This window comes from Bidens hawaiensis, unplaced genomic scaffold, assembly GCF_021521415.1.
Source record: "Bidens hawaiensis isolate Kalapana, Puna unplaced genomic scaffold, B.hawaiensis_p1.1 tig00032901_1, whole genome shotgun sequence".
NCBI lineage: Eukaryota > Viridiplantae > Streptophyta > Magnoliopsida > Asterales > Asteraceae > Bidens > Bidens hawaiensis.
The window spans coordinates 78,461-100,978 of NW_027495636.1; the positions used below are offsets into that span (position 1 = coordinate 78,461).

General features: G+C 34.0%; 3 protein-coding genes across 3 annotated transcripts; all 3 read right to left on the minus strand.

The window, feature by feature from the left end:
* Nucleotides 1–1,011: 1,011 nt before the first annotated feature.
* LOC143584270 (B3 domain-containing protein REM9-like) lies at nucleotides 1,012–6,643 on the minus strand. The gene is made up of 3 exons (XM_077066357.1): nucleotides 6,593–6,643; nucleotides 2,242–2,616; nucleotides 1,012–1,376 (listed from the first exon to the last, which is right to left on the minus strand). Exons 1-3 carry the CDS (start codon nucleotides 6,641–6,643, stop codon nucleotides 1,119–1,121), a joined length of 684 nt encoding a protein of 227 aa, XP_076922472.1. The 3' UTR covers nucleotides 1,012–1,118.
* Nucleotides 6,644–11,797: 5,154 nt separating this feature from the next.
* Nucleotides 11,798–13,305, minus strand: LOC143584277 (uncharacterized). Its single transcript, XM_077066363.1, has 2 exons — nucleotides 13,105–13,305; nucleotides 11,798–12,223 (listed from the first exon to the last, which is right to left on the minus strand). The coding sequence occupies exons 1-2, from the start codon at nucleotides 13,303–13,305 to the stop codon at nucleotides 11,798–11,800; spliced, it is 627 nt and encodes a 208-aa protein (XP_076922478.1).
* A 3,634-nt stretch (nucleotides 13,306–16,939) lies between these two features.
* Nucleotides 16,940–20,178, minus strand: LOC143584266 (serine/threonine-protein kinase PBL34-like). The gene is made up of 6 exons (XM_077066352.1): nucleotides 19,836–20,178; nucleotides 18,624–18,961; nucleotides 18,409–18,544; nucleotides 18,096–18,232; nucleotides 17,892–18,015; nucleotides 16,940–17,618 (listed from the first exon to the last, which is right to left on the minus strand). Exons 1-6 carry the CDS (start codon nucleotides 20,041–20,043, stop codon nucleotides 17,113–17,115), a joined length of 1,449 nt encoding a protein of 482 aa, XP_076922467.1. The 5' UTR covers nucleotides 20,044–20,178; the 3' UTR covers nucleotides 16,940–17,112.
* Nucleotides 20,179–22,518: the final 2,340 nt, after the last annotated feature.

The following is a 22,518-nucleotide window of genomic DNA, read 5'->3' on the forward strand; positions in this document are numbered from 1 at the left end:
GTCTCAAAAGAAGTGATTCTCATAGGCCCTAGCTCCACTAGACAAGAAGTCAGTTAATTAGATTCTTCTTAATCCCCCCTAGACAAAAAGTCACACACTAATAGCCAATTGTATACAACATAAACAAAAGCCGAATAATTCTTTCTTTTTCAAGGGTGTTGGTTTCCATGTTTGGATGGTTTCCAAGAGAGAATTTTTCAGGTTGAATAGTTGAGCCACTTATCCCGTACAAGTGGTTGTGATGAGATACCCAAAGATATTTTAATCAAGAAGTTTTGGGTTTAAGTTATACTTATGATACAAATAGTGATATCTGAATATGAGGGTTTTCTCACCTATATTGATTTTTTCCTGAGGGTGGTCTCTGAATCATGCTCGGAAATGAAGATGACTGGGTGGTTCAATGGTCTGTCAGTGAACCAAATTGGCCGTTCATAAGAAAAAGGTTGAGTCGTCTATATATTTTTCAAATTGGGTCAAGTCATCGAACATTTTTTTTATCAAACTGAGTCATGACTATAAAATAGTTTTAAGTTTTTGTAAAGTGTATCTAAGATTTTTATTTGGTTCGTAAATTTATAACAATGTTTATTTGGGTCATAACATCATTTTATTAACTTTTCAAATGGCTTAAATAGTTAAACCTAATGACTAATAAATTAATATTTGTGTCACACTTGGTGGATAACGAAGGATTTGAGCTAAACCTTGTGCAAGGCTGTCAGTTCGAATCCCGAGTTCACCCGAGTTTTCATCACACTGCATGTTAAGCCAGAGAGTTCTGCTCTTGTGGTGGCACAATGACTATCAAGTGGCATCCAACTGTATGGTTTCCCGTAAGAGCGCTCAAGCCAAACTCTGAAGTCAGCGTGGGCCCGACTAAGACAACATAGTCTGGTTAGAGTGGAACAACGAAGCTAAATAAAAAAAAAAGAGTCGTCGTGCTATAAAAAAATTAAATAATAAATTACCAAAGTAACTTTCCAACCACAACTAGTTACTGGCTTGCACAATTATACATGATATATGTGACATAAGTTTTACATTCAAGCTTAGCCTCGTTAATATGTTTCAAAAAAACATAACACCAACCTTGTTCACCGGATCATCGCAGAACATCATCGGACAAGAACAACTTTTGCTAGTAACAACTTACCTTCACTTCTAATAAACCGGAATACACACTCATCTCCTGCCGATAAGTCATTCTCTCGCCGGAAACAAGGCCACCCTGGCGACAATAAGTACCTTCTCGAACTTCTAAATGATTTGTCCAACTTTATACCTGTAACCCATTCTTTCCCGTCAAGATTTTTCACCGTCATGGTTCCTTCATCATCTATGCCAGCCAATTCCGCAAATCCCCTTGGAAACCGCTGAAATTACCAACATACAAAGAATGTTAAATTAGTAAAATCAAGATAAATAAATATTTTACTCTTAAAACTTTGATTTAAAAAGTTGTATTACACATTGAAGCCTCCATCTCCATCTCCGTCTCTATCTCACATTTACGTCGCATTCTAAAATTTTAATTAAAAACACAAATTTTTTTCTAAATTATATGCACTTTCGACATCTCATCTTTTATATCTTTATATCATTATCACAAAACTTATTCTATTATTTTCCTCGATATATACACTCACGATAAATGTATAAAGGTATATAGTATCCATCAAAATATAGAGTTGAAGTACATTTTATAAAACTCATGGGTTGAAGATGTGAATTTGAGCATTTTTTTTAACTTTAATTTTTTTTTTCTAAAATATAAAGATAGAGTGGTTCCAAAGCATGGGATGTGAGTGCACTAATCTCTCGCGTTTACCTATTTGTATCTTAGGGCTGTTTGGTTCATTCAGATATGAATGAGTCAGATCCGAATGAGCCCCTGTCTCATTCAGTAACAACAATAAGTCTGAATGATTCAGACCTATTTTTAACCATTCAGATGTTTTTCTGTTTGAACCCAAACAGTGAAGTCTGAATGAATCAGATATTTTACATCTGAATGGTTCCATTCAGATGTAAACAAAAAGCCCCTTACTCACAAACACGTGTTTTTAAACACACAACAAAATATATAGAGTTGAATATCAGCCTCCGAATATAGAAAATATAAAAGTGTACGTCAGTTTTTATATTTCTTTTCTCAATTACCGAGAATTAATAATGTTTTTATCTATCGTTTCCTTTATATTATATAAAAGTACGAATATAGAGACTTCAATGTCTTACCAAAAGGCTCGTGTGGGTCGTAGTGATAATCGTCGTAAACCAAGGATCCTCATTCTTTTCATAGTTTTCGTCGTCTTCGCCGCCACCATCATTGCCGCCAATTTTTTGGGGCAAGATTTTTTCACACCCATTTGGACTATAGATTGATAACTTAAATGTCAATTCATCAACTGGACTAAACAAAAGAAAATCCCCAAAATCCAACTGGCTATCTTTAACCACATTGTCCCAACCGTCGCTAAAACAGTAACTGTCGTCGCTAATTTGTTTGATCTTTAATTTCCAATAATACCCTCCGTTTGCAGATTGGATTATTATTGGGGTATCTGAGATTTTGTTATTTAAATGCTTGCTGACAAAATCAGGGGGCAATAACTGCAAAAAAATAAAAAAAATATATATAATAATAATAATAATATTAATAATAAAACAAATTTGTTAATAATAATAATAATAATAATAATAATAATAATAATAAAACAAAGTTTGTGAAGAAGATGAGTACCAAGTTACATGAAGATGGGTCTAGCAGAATCTTAAAGAATGAAGAAGGCATTTGAAGAATGTTTTGTAAGATTATTATTCGGAGAAGTAAATATATGAAATATATTGTGTGATATATTTGTGAAAAATAAATATGGTATGTTAATAAATAAATAAATGTTTATCTAGGTAACAAATTAGGAGTGGTATGGTCAATAATTCCCAGTATTTTAGGTGAGAATGTGAGATGATAAAAATAAGTTAATCACAAATATCCGAATTTAGGGGTGTAAAAGTCCTTACTTGTTTAACTTATGATTTTTTTATTTTTTTTTTTTAAGTTGTAGCTTATTCCTAGTAAATCTTTTTTGGGGGTGTAAAAGATGGTCGTGACTTGTTTAACTTATGATTTTTTTTTAAGCTGTAGCTTATTCCTAGTAAATCTTTTGCTGATTATAATCTTGACTTCATGTGTACACGTCACGTCACATCACACACTTAAAACTTTTAACTCCAACTTTAGCCCCTCAATTATTATTGTGTGCGAATGTTGAGGATTTTAAAGCCCGTCAGCATTTTAACACATCTTGCCTTTAACGCATCTTAACCTATAAATGAAGTGGTGTTCCACTTGTTAACATTTGTTAAATCAGCTTTAACGCCCTAGTGTTAAGGTATACCACAATGTCTTATATATAACCTTTATATATGTGCTCATATAAGTCAAAATATATGGGTCATGTTAGGATTGAAGAATTTCAACATGCCAAATGGAAGCACATCAACCGGTGATGTGAAAGCGTAAATGAAGGTTTTTTTAGAGAGAAAATAAAACGCCAATGGTGCTTATGTAGCTCATGTGCCATCTTTTGTTCATTGGTTTGACCGCCCCAGTAGCCAACCATACGTTGGTACTATAAACATCCTTGTTAAGACTACGTGTTGTAGGCTAAACGGAGATTGTTGGTTAAAACAGCACGTCAATGTCACACAGGCAGGTCGTCGGTCATATTCTCTTTGATTAATGTGACGGACTTGATTTTCTCTATGATCATCTTGAATTATTCATTTTTCTTAATATGCTCTCGCAAAATGGACGACCATAAGATAAGTCCAACCTTGAATAAAATTGAATACTTGCGGTATAAGAAAGAGGAGAAGTTGAATATGTAAACAAAGATGAGGTAGATGAGGTAAAAGAACATATATTTTGTGGTTTTTTTTTTTCAGAGAGTGAATAAAACAAAAGATAGAAGATCAAACGTAGAATTTGCTAGAAAAATGATGATTGCAGTGATGATATGATTATATGTTTTTCAAAACCTAACTGATATACACGGAGAAGTAATCGTGTTTGAAGAAGTAACCATGCGTAGTGGTGATGTAGGTAGAGGTTTAATATTTCATATATACATATTAAATCTTAATACCCCAATATTTCATACATTGATCTTAAAAAATCTTAGATCATTGTTTTTAGAAGTATCATTGAAAACAATAACTAAAACTAAAACTAAAACAAAAACAAGCAGCCTAATTGCATAAACAGGATCATAGTTACAAAAGACAATGCCCAATCTCTACTCTTTCACTCTTTTCACACCCTTCCTCACTGGAAATTCGTCGGACGGGTGCGGCTGCCTTACCGGCCGTTTGTTCTTGGTGATTTTTGCTAGTAACAACTTACCTTCACTTCTAATAAACCTGAATACACACTCATCTCCTTCCGCTAACTTGTTTGCTCGTCGAAAACTAGGCCAACCGGCCGACAAAAGATACCTTTTCATAATTCTAAATGATTTATCCAACTTCAAACTCGTAACCCATTCTTTCCCTTCAGGATTCTTCACCGTCATGCTTCCTTCCGAATCTATCCCCGCCAACTCCGAAAATTCAGCCGGCAATCGCTAATATTACCAAAATGCAAAATATGTTAAATTAGTAAAATAAAATTTTATTTTTGTTACTAACTAGGATTAAAGCCCGTGATGGTATGTCGATAAATTAACATAGACCATCTAAAACCTAAACGACGGTAAAAATGGCTTTAACTATAAACTAATAACTTTATTAAAGTTCATGGGCCGAAACGTAAATCACTTAATAATCAATAAAGTTCAGGGCCATAAGATTACTCTACTAAAGTTCACATATTAAACCGTTAATCGGCTAAATAAAAAAAAAGGTACACACGAAAATTGTTTACCTTTTTTTTTTAACTTTTCATGATAAAAAACGTACTAAATCGGTAAATAAACAGGAAGGTATTATCTAAGTCCGGTATGATATATAACAACAATAATGACTAGGGATGACGGTCTGTTTTGACGGTTTTCAGGTCAAATCGTGAGCCAAACCGTTAGTAATGGTTTTTTATCATCGAAAACCAAAACTGAACCAAACCGAACAATTAGCAACGGTCTGGCTCCGGTTTGGTTTCACGGTTTTGGCTTGTTAGATTCAGATACAACTGCAGTCATCCAAATTGCTTATATTTCTTTCTGGTCTGGGCTACCAAAATAATTTGTAACCAAAAAATTAGCAAATGCTAAATGGTAAAAGTTATTATATTTCTTTTATTACTTCTTACTAGCACTCAAAGAATCAACAAGGCTTTTATTTCTAAAATATTATGTGGTTTATAAAAGGTTAGGGGCTTTAACTGAATTTGTTTTATTTTATTTTTTTTAGTTTGCATACCCCTAAAATAATATAATTATATAATAATTTCCGGTCCAGTCCGGTTTTCTCGATCGGTTTCTAGTCTAACTCGTAAATCAAACCGTTTGAAATTTTCTAAACTGACCGACCAGAAAAGATTCAAAAAACAACCACGAAACCAAACCGATAATTGGCTTCATGGTTTTAAACCGAACCATGACACCCCTAGGACCATCTGTGGCATCTCAGTTAGCAATGTGGTTTTTTGTATAAAGTGGTGTGGTGATATAAAACCCATAACCCCTTTTAAGTTTTTAATATAAATAAAATTATAAATGTGAAAGGCAAAAAAAACCTTGACTATCCAAAGCTCTCCCTCACCCGGCGTTTCGTAGGGAAACGCTCCGGACCAAAAAGAAACTCAAAACGCCCCGGGACTGTGTACCCCGGGCGTTTTGGATGGTTTTCCAGCCACCTCAACGACAACTACCAGTGTTGTAAATATCCCGACTAGACGCCAATTAATACCTAGTAGCTACCCCATCTACGTGTCTCTTAATCCCCATTTGTCCAAAATCGATCAAATTTAAAATTTACATTTAAATCTTCAATCAGATTAATCGCTAGTTCCTACTCTACTACTACCCGACTACCACCTAAGGATTTCTACAACAGTGGTCTAGTCTACCAATGACTCTTATTGTACACAATAATAATAATAATAATAATAATAATAATAACAACATACCAAAAACTTTCTATGGGCCACCGTCAAAATCGCCACAAAACAGGATCACCATCATCATCATCATCATCATCACCAGCAACTTCATCACAACCGTTAATTTTCGGTGTCAAGATTTTCTCACGGCAATCTGGACCGTAGACTGACAACTTGAAGGTGGATTGATCAAGTGGCTGAAACAATAAAAAATCACAAAACCCAACTGCCCATCTTTCACGACATCACTCCAACCGTCACTACAACAATAATTCTCGTCGCTAATTCGTTTAATCTTTAATTTCCAAGGATACCCTCCGTTTGCAGATTGGATTATTATCGGCCAACTCGTGGTTTTGTTGTTTAAATTCATGTGGCCAAAATCAGGTGGCAATGGCTGCAAAAGTTTTTTTAAAAAAATAAAATAAATAATAATAATATTATTATTAATATTAATTTTAATAAGTTTGTGAAGAAGATGAATACCAGGTTAGAAGAGGATGTATCAAACAAGATGTTGGAGAAAGAAGAAGGCATTTTTGTGTGAAAGATGTTTGCTCGGATAATAATAATAATAATAATAATAATAATAATAATAATAATGATAATAAGTTAATAAATGGAAAAGATATTATATACTAGTGAAAGTGGAAAGTAATGGAGAATAAAAAAACATCCAAATATATCTTTTTTTAATAAGTGAAATACCATATATATTTTTATTATAAATTGAGGATAAGCATACGGATACTGGTATTGATTTGGTAACGATTTTTCATGAATTTTGTGTGATAGTTGGTACATTGTACTAAATTGAATATTTCGGTACCGATATTGATACCAAAAATATGAGGAACCATTTTTATAAAAGAAAGTAACACTTTAAATGGTTACAAGTTTTAGCATACTATTTAGAGTAAACTGTGATTTTGTTGCATGCGGTTTGTTCAAATATGCGGTTTTAATCCAATAGTTTTAAATCTGTGATTTTTGTTTCTGTGGTTTCATTTTACTTGGAATTAAACCCGAATTCACTAACTCCATTAAGTCTGGTCGTTATACCCATCAGCGTGCCCCTCACGTGAAGGGCAGTTTTGTCCTTTTTCTCCCAAAATACAACCTAGCCTCTCGCGTGAGGGGGTTTGCGAAATAGAACTGAGTTTTATTTTGGGATAAAAAGGACAAAATTGTTTCTCACGTGAGGGGCACGCTGATGGGTTTAACGAACAGCCTTAACGGGGTTAGTGAATTCGGGTTTAAATGCAAGTAAAATGAAATCACATGGACGGAAATCGAAAATTTAAAACTATTTGACTAAAACCGCAGATTTGGACAAACCACATGGACCAAAATCGCATTTTACTCTACTATTTAACTAGAAAAACAACTTACCTAAGAATTATATGAATTATGAATAATCAAATCACTTACAAGAATTCTAATATTGACAAGCTAAGTAACGTTTGATCACACCTTAGAATTTAGATTACGCGATTGTCAAACTGTTTGAGGAGAACCATCCACAAAATTTGAAGTACCAGACAACCTCAACATGAATTCTGATTAAAAGAAGATAATTTTACACATGAATTCTGTTTAATCCAAATATTCATATCACACTTCATGATTCATCTATACATTTGTTGATAATCACAACTATTATATTTATGAAAATTTTGGATTTTTGTCACAATATAGCATATAATTATAGAACACGGTTCCAACCAACCCACAAATTAGTAGTTGCTTACATTAACTTTTAGGCACCTACAAAAATATCAACACCAACATCATATGATCTATGTGACATGTTTCAAAAAAACACAACACTACATTTTTGCTGAGGTGGCAGTCCACATCGTCGCTTAGGTGGCAATTCTACGCACTCTTTAGCGGGACCCACATCCACATCACCACCACGTGGATGCTCCGGCCGCCCCCTTCCCTTCCTCACCGGAACTTGGCCGGACAGCACCGGCTGTTTGTTCTTGGTGACTTTTGCTAGTAACAACTTACCTTCACTTCTAATAAACTGGAATACACACTCGTCCCCTTCCGATAACTCATTTTCTCGTTGAAAACAAGCCCAACCGGGCGACAAAAAGTATCTTTTTGTGTATCTATACGATTTATCCAACTTCAAGCCCGTAACCCACTCTTTCCCGTCAAGATTCTTCACTGTCATCGTTCCTTCTTCATCTATTCCAACCAATTCCGCAAATCCCCCTGGAAACCACTAATATTACCAGCATGCACAAATGTTAAATTAGTAAAATCAAGATTAAACAATTTTAATAGAAAACACATTTTTCTCTAGATTTTATATACTTTAAAAAAAAAAACCTTTCACGTCCAGTTTTTCATCTCTATCTTTATAATATTCAGAAAAACTTATCTTATTATTTTTTTTTTCTTAATGCATTTACAATAATTACATAGTGTGAATAGTAGCTCTCTAAATATAGAAAGTTGAAGTATGCTCTATAAAACTTATTTATAAAATAAAGAATGCGAATTTAGAATTTCATTAAATTTTTTCTATAAGGTCAAGGATTCGTATCTCGTTCCATGCATTCTTGTGAAAACTTTTTTTTGGTACAAGTTTAAATAACATTAGCCTATTTAGACTATTTAGAGATGAGCAACCGGTAGCGAGCACATGTACCGAACTAGATGGGTACCTTCAAAACCTATGTTTTAAGGTTTCAGGATCGGTACGGTACCGTTATGGTGTACATTATATAGAAAACACGGATATATAGTTTCCATTGTTCCAATGTGAACGGTTATCGTTGTTTTCTATATTTGTTTTCTCAATATTACACAGAAAATATGAACATAGAGGTTCAAAAGAATTATGTGAATGTTATTTAATTGTTTTTTTTGTTTTTTTTTTTGTGTTTTCCTTAGTAAAGTACGAATATAGACACTTCAACATGAATGCTCTTAGTCTCTTATCAAAAATCTTTTGTGACTCACGGTGATAATCGTCGTAAATAACGGATCTTCATTCTTTTCATAATTCTCGTGATCGTCACCACCATCGTCGCCGCCGGTAAGTTTTTTGGGCAAGATTTTTTCACACCCATTAGGACTATAAATTGACAACTTAAATGTCAATTCATCAATTGGACTAAACAAAATAAAATCTCCAAAACCCAACTGGGTATCTTTAACAACACTATCCCATCCGTCGCTAAAACAATAACCGTCGCTAATTTGCTTAATCTTTAATTTCCAAGAATACCCTCCGTTTGCTGATAATATTATTGGGAAATTTGGGATTTTGTTCATTAAATGCTTGCTGACAAAATCAGGTGGCAATGGCTGCAAAAAATTTAATGGAAATAAAATAAATAATAATATATAATAATAAAATAATAATCATATTAATATAATAAAATTTTGAGTTAAGAAGATTAAAATACCAGGTTACATGCAGATGGATCAAGAATAATCTTGAAGAATGAAGAAGGCATTTGCAAAATGTTATGTGAAAGATTTTTACTTGGGTAAGTTAATATATAAATGGGATATACGGGGTAAATATGTTTATGAAATATAAATATGGTAAGTTAAATATATTGTTTCTTTATGGAGGTAACAACCCAAAATGTTTATTTTGATAACTAAGGTTTATAGAATGTACATTAAAATCTAGAAGGCTAGACCTGAATGACTAATACGAAAGTATAAGGTAGTATGGAAGATCTTAAGAAACGGTTACGATGAAGATATAAAGTTCAAGAGTTTATTTAGTTTTTTTTTGGAGTCTAAGTTTATTTTATATTAAAATTTAATGTTTAAGATAAAGTTTGCTGATTATTTTAATTAATTAATTATTTCCTAGTTTGAATAGGAGTAAGATAGTGGGTGTTAGGATTTAAATAAACCTTCCCATTTAACCCATTTAATGGTAGTTAAATAAGGTTGGTTGTTGTGACCTTGTGGGTGAATTAAAGAGGCGTTAAAGCTGATGTAGTGCTCCCTTAATGCCGGCTACACTGTGTCGCGGCATTAAGGGGTGTATGTTAACAAAATAACCAGCGTTAAAGGGAGAAAAGGTGGGGCCACCCCCAAATAACCAATCACAGTTTATTTATTTATTTATTTTTATTTAATGTCTAGTTAACCCACACGTGCTAGTCAATAGCTGCGTTAGTTAAAGCCCCACCACCTATATGACTATGTTACTTTGACAATAACGGTGATGTAAAGCTTAAGGTAAACCAACTACAACAACTGGCCTAAAAGTTCAAATGCAAAACACCATACTTTTTTGCTGAGCTGGAATCCCACATATTCACTTAGGTGGCATCCATCCCAACACTCGTCTTCATTTTCCAGTTTGTGACTCATAGGGGTGTAAACGAGCGGTCGCTTGCGAACTGCTAGAGATCTGATCGAATAAAAGCTTAAATCGAGTCGAGCTTAAACGAGGCCAGGCTCGAGTTTCACTTAACCAGGTTGAGCCAGCCTACGATCCTAATCGAGTCTGTTATTTATATAATTTCCACTAATATATTTAATATATATCAATTTAATAATTAATGTTATGCATAAAACTATGATAAAATAAGTAAATCATATATAAACTTATAATTAAATAAATATAAAAAAAATAATTAAAACACACATATATAAATTAATTAACAACTAATAAACGAGCCAAGCACAGGTTCGAAAAAGTACTTACTAGCCGAGCCCGAGCTATCTATAAGTTAAATGGGCCAAGCTCAAGCCCAGTCAATCCCGGGCTCGCCTCGTTTACACCCCTAGATTGATTCGTGGGTGCGGTTACCCGTTTCTTGAAAACAGATGATGATTTACAGAAACATGAAGTATCGGGTTCGTGGATGCTGCTGCCCGTTTCTTGAAACCGGCCCAGCTCGACCCGTATAGCTTTAATGGTCTGGGTCTGCAAGTAATAAGGTGAACCCACCATTGACTTCCTCATAGTCAACATTTAGAGTAAAACAAGACAACAAAAACCAATATATAATAATAACATCCTGATATCACACTAATGTTATAAATATTGTATGTAAATGTAAAAATGCATAACATTAATAAGTTTCAAGAAAATAACACAAATATAACATTCTACGTCTAGCGCGCTTAGGTGGCATTTTCATACGGTCTTTCCACCACCACGCGCACGAGCGTATTGCCCCCTCAACCGATCAACCAACTCCGTCGCTGGAAATTCAAAGAATACCCGAGGCTGCTTTCGAGGCCTCCCCATTTTCCGCTTCACAGCAATCACTGTAACTTCACTGGATATCTCAGACTGCGCTTGCGGGCTTTCACGGGATGCCTGAGGCTGCTTTCGAGGTCTCCCCATTTTCCGCTTCACGGCAATTTCATTGGATGTATGAGGCTGCTTTCGCGGGCTTTCACTGGATGTCTGAGGCTGCTTTCGAGGCCTCCCCATTTTCCGCTTCACAGTTATTTCATTGGATGTCTGAGGCTGCTTTCGAGGCCTCCCCATTTTCCGCTTCACAGCTATTTCATTGGATGTCTGAGGCTGCTTTCGCGGGCTTTCACTAGTTGTCTGAGGCTGCTCTCGCGGGCTTTCACTGGATGTCTGAGGCTGCTTTCGAGGCCTCCCCATTTTCAACTTCGCCTCACTCACAGTTTTTTCACTTGGAGGCTGCTTTCGAGGCCTCCCCATTTTCGGCTTCACCTCAGTCACAGTTTTTTCACCGGATGTCGTGGCTGCTTTTGCGGGCTTTCACTGGATGCCCGAGGCAGCTTTCGAGGCGTCCTCATTTTCCGCTTAACCTCAGTCACAGCTTTTTCACTGCATGTCTGAGGTTGCTTTCGAGGCCTACCCATTTTCGGCTTCACTTCAGTCACAGTTTTTTCACTAGATGTCTGAGGCTGCTTTCGAGGCCTCCCCATTTTCCGCTTCACCTCAGTCACATTTTTTTCACTCGATGTCTGAGGCTGCTTTCGAGGCCTACCCATTTTCCGCTTCACCTCAGTTACAGTATTTTCACCGGATGTCTGAGGCTGCTTTTGCGGCCTTTCACTGGATGTTCGAGGCTGCTTTCGCGTCCTTTCACTGGATGTCAAAGATTGCTTTTGCTGCCGCCGCCTCTTCCGCTTCACAGCCTAAGAGTTCCAACATGCATACATGTTACAAAATCAAGTGTAACAAAGTTCAATTATCTAGATAGTGCTTAAGCGAACCAGACGTCCGACTGTCCGTTCGGCGGAAGTTTGTTTATGTCCGTCTGTTTAATAAACGAACCGTACATGGACAAACATTCTTGTTCGGTAAGCTTAACAGACGAACACGGACAAAGGTCGCGTTCGTTCAATAGTGTTCGTGAACGTTAGGTAACGTCCGTTTAATAGTTTGGTGTTTGTTGAAATTGTTTCTCGTGAAACACTAGAAGTTTGTGGATTTTGAACACCAAAACATTATTTTGATATGATTATGTGTTTTGTTACAATGTTAGTGTTTATGTTAAGTATTTTGATATGTTTATGTTTATGTTTGTTTGTCCATTAGTGTTTGTTTGTCCATTAGTGTCCATTAGCGTCGGTTTACAATATTAATGAACGGGCACAAATGGACACGAACATGAAATTGCGTTCGGCAGGGTGTTCGTGAACCGTCCGTCTGTCCAACAAAAGCTTAATGGACAAACACGGACAAGGTCTCGTCCGGTTTAGTCCGCTTACAGCCCTAATCTAGAGGTGCACAAACCCGTTTAAAACCCGAAACCGGTTCTGTTTGGTCAATAAAAGTCAAAAGAATCGGTTTCAGTTCGGGTTAAAACCGGTTTCTTGATCAGGTTACGATCGGTTTCGGTTCGAGTTTTGACCAGTTTTTGGTCGGTTTTGGCCGGTTTCGGTTCGGTTAACCGGTTTGGAACCAAGTTCGGTGGAGAAAATTCCAAACCGGTTTCTACATAAGGTTTAAAACCGGTTCGGTTAACTGGTTCTTTTGCCCACCTCTACTATTATCGTAATTTACATATACGTACCTCGGCTACAGTGGTTTCAGTAACACTACCTTCATTCTTTTCAACATCACCTTCCGCTTTATCGCTTTCTTTCTCTTCTTCGTCATCTTCAATAACAATAACATTTTCATACTCATCATAAACACGTTCAACGTCATCGTCGTAAGGTTCTTTTTTCATGGGCAGAAGTAGTTCACACCCATTTCGACTATACACCGTCATATTATTGTTGTTAAAATTAGGTCTGAATCATTCAGACTTATTGTTGTTGCTGAATGGGACAGAGGCTTATTCAGATCTAAATGAACCAAACAACAAACGGATAGACATTCGTACCTTATAAGCAAGTAAGCAATCCTAAGCTTGAGTCAAATATCACGAAAACCTACAATATTTTCGTATTTTAGATTACATTAAGTTATATATTTCGTTGAGTGGTTTGAACCGTTTATTAGTATTGGTAATTCTGTCGATATTTAACTATTTATGCAAAAATTGAAGGTTTTGTAACTTTGTTCCTTTGTCATACCAAAAACAACGAATCCTATAAATCATACACAATGTTGTAAAACTCGCTAGGCGCTAGTCCGGTGGTGAAGCAAGGACAAACAATTAATCTTAATCCAGATTAATAGTGATTAATCCTATGAGAATTTGTATGTAAATTTTCAAATTTACATATATATATATATATATATACCAAATTTAATGTATAAACTTTTAATTTTGACCAATTTTAACCAGATAACACGATTAATCAGCGCCTAGGCGGGACTTTTACAACCATGATCCTACACTAACCTATTTATATTGTTATATATATTTATATTTATATATATATATATATATATATATACTTAAAAACTCGTGAAAACCACGTTTGACCAATAATTTTTTTTACTTGACTTTTTTTCATTTTTTATGCATTATTAATTTTTCCCTAATAATAACAACAACAACTAAAGTACATATGAAGCTCAAGATTACGAAGTTAAACATGTGTAGATTACATGCTACGTGTTAACTTTATAAATTAAAAAGAATATATAATAAAAAAATAATAATAAATTAATTACCCATTTGGTAATAATCATCAATTGATGTTTGAAACAAACCCTAAAGTACAAGTCGGAAATTAAAACATTGTAAGCATCGAATAAGTAGATGAGATCTGTTAGTTACCTCGTATCAAAAACGACAGAACATAACAACCTCGTAGGTAGTTTGGTGACTGTTGTTTTGCTGACGTCAGAAGTGAAGCGGAGTTGTGTTTGCCGGAAAACAACCACTTTGTGTTCCACAAGTACATTCCTAAATTATTTGGGACAAAATGGCAAAACACGTCCTTTATGTTTGAACGTTTTTTCAATGGTAGTCCTTTAGCAAACTTAATGTCAGAGAAGATGTTTCAAATCCCTATCAGGTTACGTCCTTTGACACTAACCCCGTTAACTTTTCGCGTTAAATATGGTAATATGCATTAAGAATGAGGCTAATTTTGTAAATTCACATACTTATTTAATAACTGAAAAACAATTAACATAATTGCAAAGAAATACTCTCTCTCTCTCTCGCAGTTCACCCACCACCATCTCCGCCACCATCCCATTCTAATGGCAACACCAAACCTCATTTCAGATCTGGATTTTGAATCGGGTCTAAATTATCACCGCGTTGTTTGAGATTTGGGCAAAGAATTTAACCGAGATCTGAGTTTGACAAGCAGAACTAAACCTTGTTTGAGATCTTGTTTCAGATCTGGTCATGGAGGCATCTGAGTTCGACTTCAATCAAATCGAGGTAAAGCCATATTTGAGTTGAACCTTTGCTTGTGGGTTTTGACCATACCACCATACTAGTTCATTACCATTGAACTGAAAAACGATGTGCTCCTCTCCCTAACTCGACGATGAATTGTTGCTATAGGGGGTTATTAGCCGGGTAAGAGAGAGATATAGGACTTCTGGCCAAACAATCGTTTCATTAGCTGAAATCGAAAGTTGCAGGCTAGGTTTTGAAGGCAATGACGGGATTACGTGGTGGCTGGGGGTTTCAAAGTTAGGACACCCCTCGTCGGAAAACCGTTGTGATGGTGATGGATAGAAGTTGACGGTGGATGATGGCAAGGAGCGTGAGAGTAAGAGAGATAGAGAGAGAGAAAGGGGAGAGAGGGTATTTATTTATAAATATGTTAATTGTTTATTCAATTATTAAATAAATATGTGAATTTACAAAATTAGCATCATCCTTAATGCATACTACTAGATTTAACGAGAAAAGTTAACGGAGTTAGTGCCAAAGGACGTAACGTGATAGGTATTTGAAACATCAAGTATGTTCTCTGACATTAAGTTTGCTAAAGGACTACCATTGAAAGAACGTTCATACATAAAGGACGTGTTTTGCCATTTTATCATTATTTTGTAATTATATGTATCTACTCAGAATATAATTTAATATTACCAATTTACCATATATAAATAGTTTATAACAATAATATTTTACCTTTTATTTTTACTCAAATTTCAATGTATGATTTATTGTATGATTTATTAAAGGAGAATTGGATTTTAATAATATCAACTTAATCAATTCATTGATAATAATTTCAACTTAAAAAATAGTTATCTTTAACACAATTTGTTTTCATTTGACCATTGTTAAAAAAATTTAACGAAGTTAAGTTTTACCCAAATTTCAAATTGATGTTTTAGGGCTTTCGATCGGAATGAGGATACGAATCAACTGATGTAAAACTTACCTCGAAATGATGCTCCAAACAGCTTGATTTTTGTTAATTAAAAATTTACACACCGGAACTGAAGCATCCTTATAGTTGTTTGGATCACCGTTTTGAGGTAAGTTTTACATCAATCGACTCGTATCTCATTCCAAACGAAATCCCTAAAACATTAATTTGAAATTTGGAAAAAAACTTAACGTCGTTAAGATTTTTTTTAGCGGGGATCCAATGAAAACAAACATTGTGAAAGTTGGATTGGTAATAGCTATTTTATAAGTTGAAATTATTATATGTCAACTGTATTAAGTTAGGATTATTAAAATCCAATTTGCCTTTATTAAAACTAGTTTATAACCACTAGCTTAGTTTAATTGCAATGGTGTATAAATTTTAATCAAATCGTTGTGGACATCAAAACTCATTTACTAAAAAGTAAACTTGTTAAGAAATTGATAAATAGGTAATTTTATAGTTTTGACTAATGACTAAAAGTGAAACAATTTTCTATATAAAGGCCAACGAGCGTATTAAAATTAACCCAATCCATAATTTCGCAATATTTAAAGGACAAAAGATTGTAATTCTGTCTTTAATAAAATATGTTGAAATGTGTAAAACTGTAAATATGTTATATTTATACATAATGGAGACGATGTATGTGTTTAAAATTTTGGTTTGGATATATAAGTAACTAACCGAGTTTAGAAAGAAGACATGCAATTAAAATTTTAATTTTTGGTTAGGTATATATGAAAATTAACCAAGTTTATGAAGAAAAAATATGTAATTCTTTGTTCTTTGGAGACTCGGTGAAGGATGTTTTGGATTTTGCCTTTAGTTCATACCCGACACTGAGTCTGAAGAACATTATGACGGAAAAATTCATCGATCACACTTTGGAGTATTTGGCAGGCGAGAAATAATCTAGTTTTTTTTACAGCATAACAGCTCACGAAGATAATATCATTCAAGAGAAAAAAAATCTAAAGTTTCTTATGGATTAAAAATAGAGCCAAATTGGAAAATTTAGACTGTGAAATAAAACTACATATTTTTAGGCATCATTATAACAATCAATACAAAGAAACAAATATTATATAGATTTAACATATTATATTAACATAATACCAGTATTCATGTCACAACTTTAACAGTCTCCCAGAAAAAAAAAAGGATGTTACCATTTTCACTCTAAAATTATAACACTAAATATTCAACACTTTCATGACAATAGTCCAAACACATAGTCATCAGGGTCATTAATAAAATTACCAAAATGCCCTTTGTTATTGTTTCCCATTCGGTTTCGGTGACACCTGCCCAAACTGATGATGACTTGGCGAAGCATGAGGTATGGAGAGCGTCCGTGGATGCTGGGACCCGTTTCTCGAAAACGATCCGGACCGCATCCGGTTCGGGTCGGGACTGGACCCGACCCGTTCAGGTTGGGCGATCTGTAAATAATAAGACGAGCCCGCCATGTCTTTTAGAGCTGGTAAAGGTTTAAGACACTCGACAACTTCACTCATTAAGGGTCGGGCTTTTGGGTCACGGCTAAGACAACGGGCCGCGAGTTGGGCTGCTTTTTGGGCTCCTTTTATTGAGAAATGACCTTCTAACCGAGGGTCTATTAACCTATAGAACCGTCTTCGTTCTCCTAAATGTGGGCGGGCCCATTCAACGAGGTTGTGTTCGCCATTTGGACGTTTTTTGTCCATTGATCTCCGTCCGGTCAACATTTCGAGTAAGACCACACCGAAGCTATAAACGTCACTTTTTGAACTCAAATGTCCTAAAAAATTTAAATGTAAAAGTAAACAACTTTATAGATAGAAATAATTAGTTAAGACGTGTCATGCGAGCATGTCGGCCCGTTTACATATAACGAGGCTTTCGGTTTATCCTATATTAGAACTCATTATAGGAGTGAAAACGGGCCAAAAGTCGTCGTTTAGACGTTATCATTTTGAAATAATTAGCTCAAAACTTCTAAATCACCTTTTCAAATAAATTATACTAATGTTATCATTTAAAAAAAAAAGAATTAGCACTACCAAATAATTACCTGTCATAACGTATTCCGGGGCTGCATAACCGTAAGTTCCCATGACACGTGTAGATATATGAGTTTTATCACCTTCCGGGCCATCTTTAGCAAGCCCGAAATCAGACAACTTGGCATTGTACTCCTGGAAAATAAATCGCATTAAATTCAAGAATACGCGAAGAAAAACTTATATAAGCTGAGGCTTTAAAAACTATTACATACCGCATCTAACAAAATGTTGGAGGTTTTAAAATCGCGATAAATCACGGACCTTTTTGCTTCTTCGTGAAGGAAAGCAAGACCCTTTGCAGCACCGAGAGCGATTTTCATCCTAATGGACCATGGAAGAGGCAATGATCCTACAATAACAAAATATTTATATTAACAAATTAATATAGAAAATGACTAAAAATGACATTTTTGTGAAAATTTAAATAAATAACATACTTTTAAATAACAATATATTTATATTAATAAAATAATAAAAAAACGACTAAAAATGACATTTTTGTGAAAAAACCAAAAAATAACATACTTCTGAATAAGTGATTCTCCAAACTCCCTCGAGGCAAGAACTCGTACACTAACAATCGTTGATCGTCTTCGATGCAATAACCGATCAGTTTGACCAAATTCGGGTTCACAAGATCACCCAAAAAACTAACTTCTGCCTGTTAAAAACAGTTAAAAACAAAGTATTAAGGTCAAAAATTGCAACTTTATTTACAAAGTAGATGGAAAGTAGCTAACCAGCCATTCTTTATGACCCTGCAGCCCATCATGATTCAAAGTTTTGACCGCAACCGTAAGCCCGGTTCCCGGTTTGACCGGCGCGGTTCCATTCTCTTCAACCCATCCTTTAAACACACACCCGAAACCCCCTTCACCGAGCAGACTTTCGGGCCGAAAGTTTCTTGTTGCCAATTTAAGATCATTAAATGCAAATTTCCTTAACCGGGACGAAACTTTGAGCTCTTCTTCCGGTTTTAACGCAGTCAACTTGTTGGTTTCACCGTTGCTGGTCGGACTCGGGACGGCTATCGGGATTTCTTGTTGATCTTTGCTAGTGTTTTTGGATGATTTAGTTTCTGCAATCATAAACCAAAATAAATAAATTAATTATTTACATTAAAGATGCAAGCTTGCATAATCTTGCAGCACAAAAAGATCAGATTTTTGAGTCTTGAAATTAATCATCTAATAATCATTTTCTTGGTGAGATTGATAGTGTAATACATATTATCTGAATATGTTATAAATTCTGTTATTTTATATGAAACTCATCAAATAATTAGAATAATAGAATTAGTTCAAAAACCATTATAATTTACAAAACTAAAGTCAAAATCAAGCACTAATTTTTAATCTTTAAAGCATAATACAAAACACATGAAATAACAAACAACAAGAAGATGATGATTATGGATAAAGTTATAATAATAATAATAATAATAATAATGTTAATAGATAAAACAAAACAAGAAGCAAGATTTATACCAAAGTGACTGCTGAAACCATTATAATTTACAAAACTAAAGTCAAAATCAAAAACTAATTTTTAATCTCTAAAAAACCATACAAAATACATGAAAGAACAAACAACAAGATGATGATTAATTGATTATAGATAAATTTATAATATAATAATAATGTTAATAAATAAAACAAACAAGAAGCAAGAATTAATAATAATAATAATAATAATAATAATAATTTTATAAATTCTGTTATTTTATATGAAACTCATCAAATAATTAGAATTAGTCCAAATAATCATTACTAATATACAAAACTAAAGTCAAAATCAAAAACTAATTTTTAATCTCTAAAAAACCATACAAAATACATGAAAGAACAAACAACAAGATGATGATTAATTGATTATAGATAAACTTATAATAATAATAATAATAATAATAATAATGTTAACAAATAAAACAAAACAAGAAGCAAGATTTATACCAAAGTGACTGCTAATTCCACTGGTGGAGCTATCAACTTTAGATCTTGAAGAAACACAGCTACCAATAAACCCCCATTTATTCCAACACCCTACAAAATCTTGATCATTTTTCTTCTTTTTCTTGTTCTTCATCTTCTTTTCATCATCTTTTATGCTCAAAACATGCAAAGCTTCCACCTTTACACCCTTTTCATCACCAGACTTCATCTTTAAACACAAACCCTAGTTTCAAGATTCTTGGGTATCATCAAGAACCAAAAATTTCACACTTTTGGAAGTGTTTTTTGGTTCAAGATTGAGAATTTAGATGTAATAGTCAATACCTACTTGAAGTTATGTGGAAAATGAGAGTCTTTGACTTGCATACAACACAAAATTAGGTTTTAAATGATACCCAGCTCATAGTTTTTGTATAAAATTAATAATTTGGGAAAAAAAAAGATTTAGACCATATATAAAAATATGAGAGAGAAAGATGTTGGGGAAATAATGTTGGGTACAATAACACCACCACAAGGCACCACCTAGCGTCTAGTACTCAAAAAAGATTTGAAATCTTACAAAAAGATTTTGACTTGTTCAAAGCACAATATGAGAGAAAGACATTTGTAATTTGTAACATATATCACTACCAAGTACCAATTTATATTAAAGATTTTGGATGCATAATTGGATGTGGTATGAAGTGTTTTTAATAGTTTGTTAATATAGTTTTTTTTAACAATAAAAAATCTCATGTGCAGAACTATTGGGAATCAGATGGAATTAGTAAACACTTGTCCTGTCGAGTTTGAACCTAGGATTAAAACTCTGATTCGCTTTTTAACCTGGTAATTCTTCAAACTGACTCAAGTGAGAATCAAACTTACGCCTCCATTAAAGAAGGACAGATCTCTTACCACTAGATCAACTTCTCAAGATCACTAAATGACTTTTTTTACAAATTGCTTCAATTTTTAAAAATGATTTTTTAAGTTATCTAGCTATTATTTTTCCCCTAATTTAAAGCTTTTTTCAATCATTTTTCTATAAAGCTTTTTTTTTAATTGGGTTTAATATTTAACTTTAGAGTTTTTTTATGTGTAACTGCAATTTACAGCCTAGTAGTTTACCTATATATATATTTATAATTACACTAAAAATCACTATAATTTCTTTATCATTTTCAATTCAATTATTTTTTGTATCTTTATCATTGCATTTTCTCACTTCTTCACTATCACTTTCAACTAATATTAAGAAAAACAGAGAGTATAACAACATTTCTATAAATTTATTGCTGAACACTAACGTTTTCCCCGTCTTGCGCATACAATCACACTCTAAATATAGAAGTCACCCTCACATAATACGGAGGAGCTGCCATGAATACTTTATAAACGACAGTTTACAATGCAATTTTTCCAGTCTTTTTTTTTGTCGGTGTATAAAAACCAGATCCCTTATTTTATGTATTAATTATTTAATTTAAGTTTAAGACTACCTTATATTCAATTATGTAATTGAATTGTTGGGTGGGGGGGGGGATGCTACGACATCCCATACGAGTTCGGATTGGAAGAGTTGGGTGCCCCGATCGCTCTTAGTGGGTTAGTGGTGTGAGATAGGAAGAAAACGTAACACAATAATATACATGTGAGTTGATGGAAACGTATTTACACGTGATACTTACCTTTAACGACTATTATCATTCCGTCATTTACTCATTTGATGAGAACATTTATGTCATGTCAATCGGTTTGTTGTGCCGCTACAAATTTAGAAAAATTTGAATTAATTGATCTTGATAGGAAGTTGCTTTTTAAAGACAAAAATATAAACTTATATTAGATGCATTTAACTTATAGTGATGTACAAGTATTAAAGAATAAAGAATATAAATTGATTGTTGTACAAATATTGAAACATTTTGTGATAATATGTATTTTATAAACTATGGGCTATAATATAACGGGTGTAACTAGGGTTGTAAAAATCCCGACTAAACGTCAATTAATTCTAATTAATTGTTGATTAATTCTGATTAATCCCGATATACTAAACTGGTTGTTTATCTTGTTTTCTGCTGGATTTTTACAACACCGGGTGTAACCACGCTCGGTTTTAGCTTGAGCTTCACTTTATTCGAACTCTTCTTGTAAATATCTAGCTTGACTTGCCAGTCATTTCTGGAAACTTAGGGCCAGCTCTTTTATTATTTATTAATTAATTTATATACATTTTAATTACTTTTATATATATTGAGAAAAATTTTAAACAAGTCTAAGCTCTGCTGGACATTGTGAAACTAATGCGTATAAGTTCAAAGACAAAAAACATAAAAATACACAAGGCTCGAGCTCGGGCTCAATAACTAACCAAGCTTTATTTAAGGATCAGGCGTAACTCAAGCTCTAAAAAAGTCGGCTCGTTCGATCTCGAGTAACTAGCAGGTAGCTCGGCTAGTTTGCAAACTTAAATAATATAATAAACTATTAAACAATTAAATATTTATTATTTTGTGAGTTGGCAGACATAATAGAAAATGGTGATTTACCGATTATACCCTTGGCTGAGCAACTAAATACAAGTGGTCATGAGGGAGTTAATTGTAAAATCACTAAAGTCAGTTTCGTGAGTGGAAATGTGAAACCCGCCCAAATGTATTGATATCCCACTTGTGCTGGTGACGTGTCGGCTGAT

Bases quoted from the DNA above. Each gene is read 5' to 3' on its own strand.
- LOC143584266 (XM_077066352.1), bottom strand. From the start codon at position 20,043: ATGAAGTCTGGTGATGAAAAGGGTGTAAAGGTGGAAGCTTTGCATGTT. The intron at 18,545-18,623 runs GTTAGCTACTTT...TGTTTTTAACAG, and splicing joins AGGGTCATAAAGAATGGCTG to GCAGAAGTTAGTTTTTTGGG. The intron at 18,233-18,408 runs GTATGTTATTTT...TTGTTATTGTAG, and splicing joins GGAGAATCACTTATTCAGAA to GATCATTGCCTCTTCCATGG.
- LOC143584277 (XM_077066363.1), bottom strand. From the start codon at position 13,305: ATGACGGTGTATAGTCGAAATGGGTGTGAACTACTTCTGCCCATGAAA. The intron at 12,224-13,104 runs GTACGTATATGT...TGGAACTCTTAG, and splicing joins CTGAAACCACTGTAGCCGAG to GCTGTGAAGCGGAAGAGGCG.
- LOC143584270 (XM_077066357.1), bottom strand. From the start codon at position 6,643: ATGCCTTCTTCTTTCTCCAACATCTTGTTTGATACATCCTCTTCTAAC. The intron at 2,617-6,592 runs GTATTCATCTTC...ATTTTTTTGCAG, and splicing joins ATACATCCTCTTCTAACCTG to TTATTGCCCCCTGATTTTGT. The intron at 1,377-2,241 runs GTAAGACATTGA...TGGTAATTTCAG, and splicing joins CGACCCACACGAGCCTTTTG to CGGTTTCCAAGGGGATTTGC.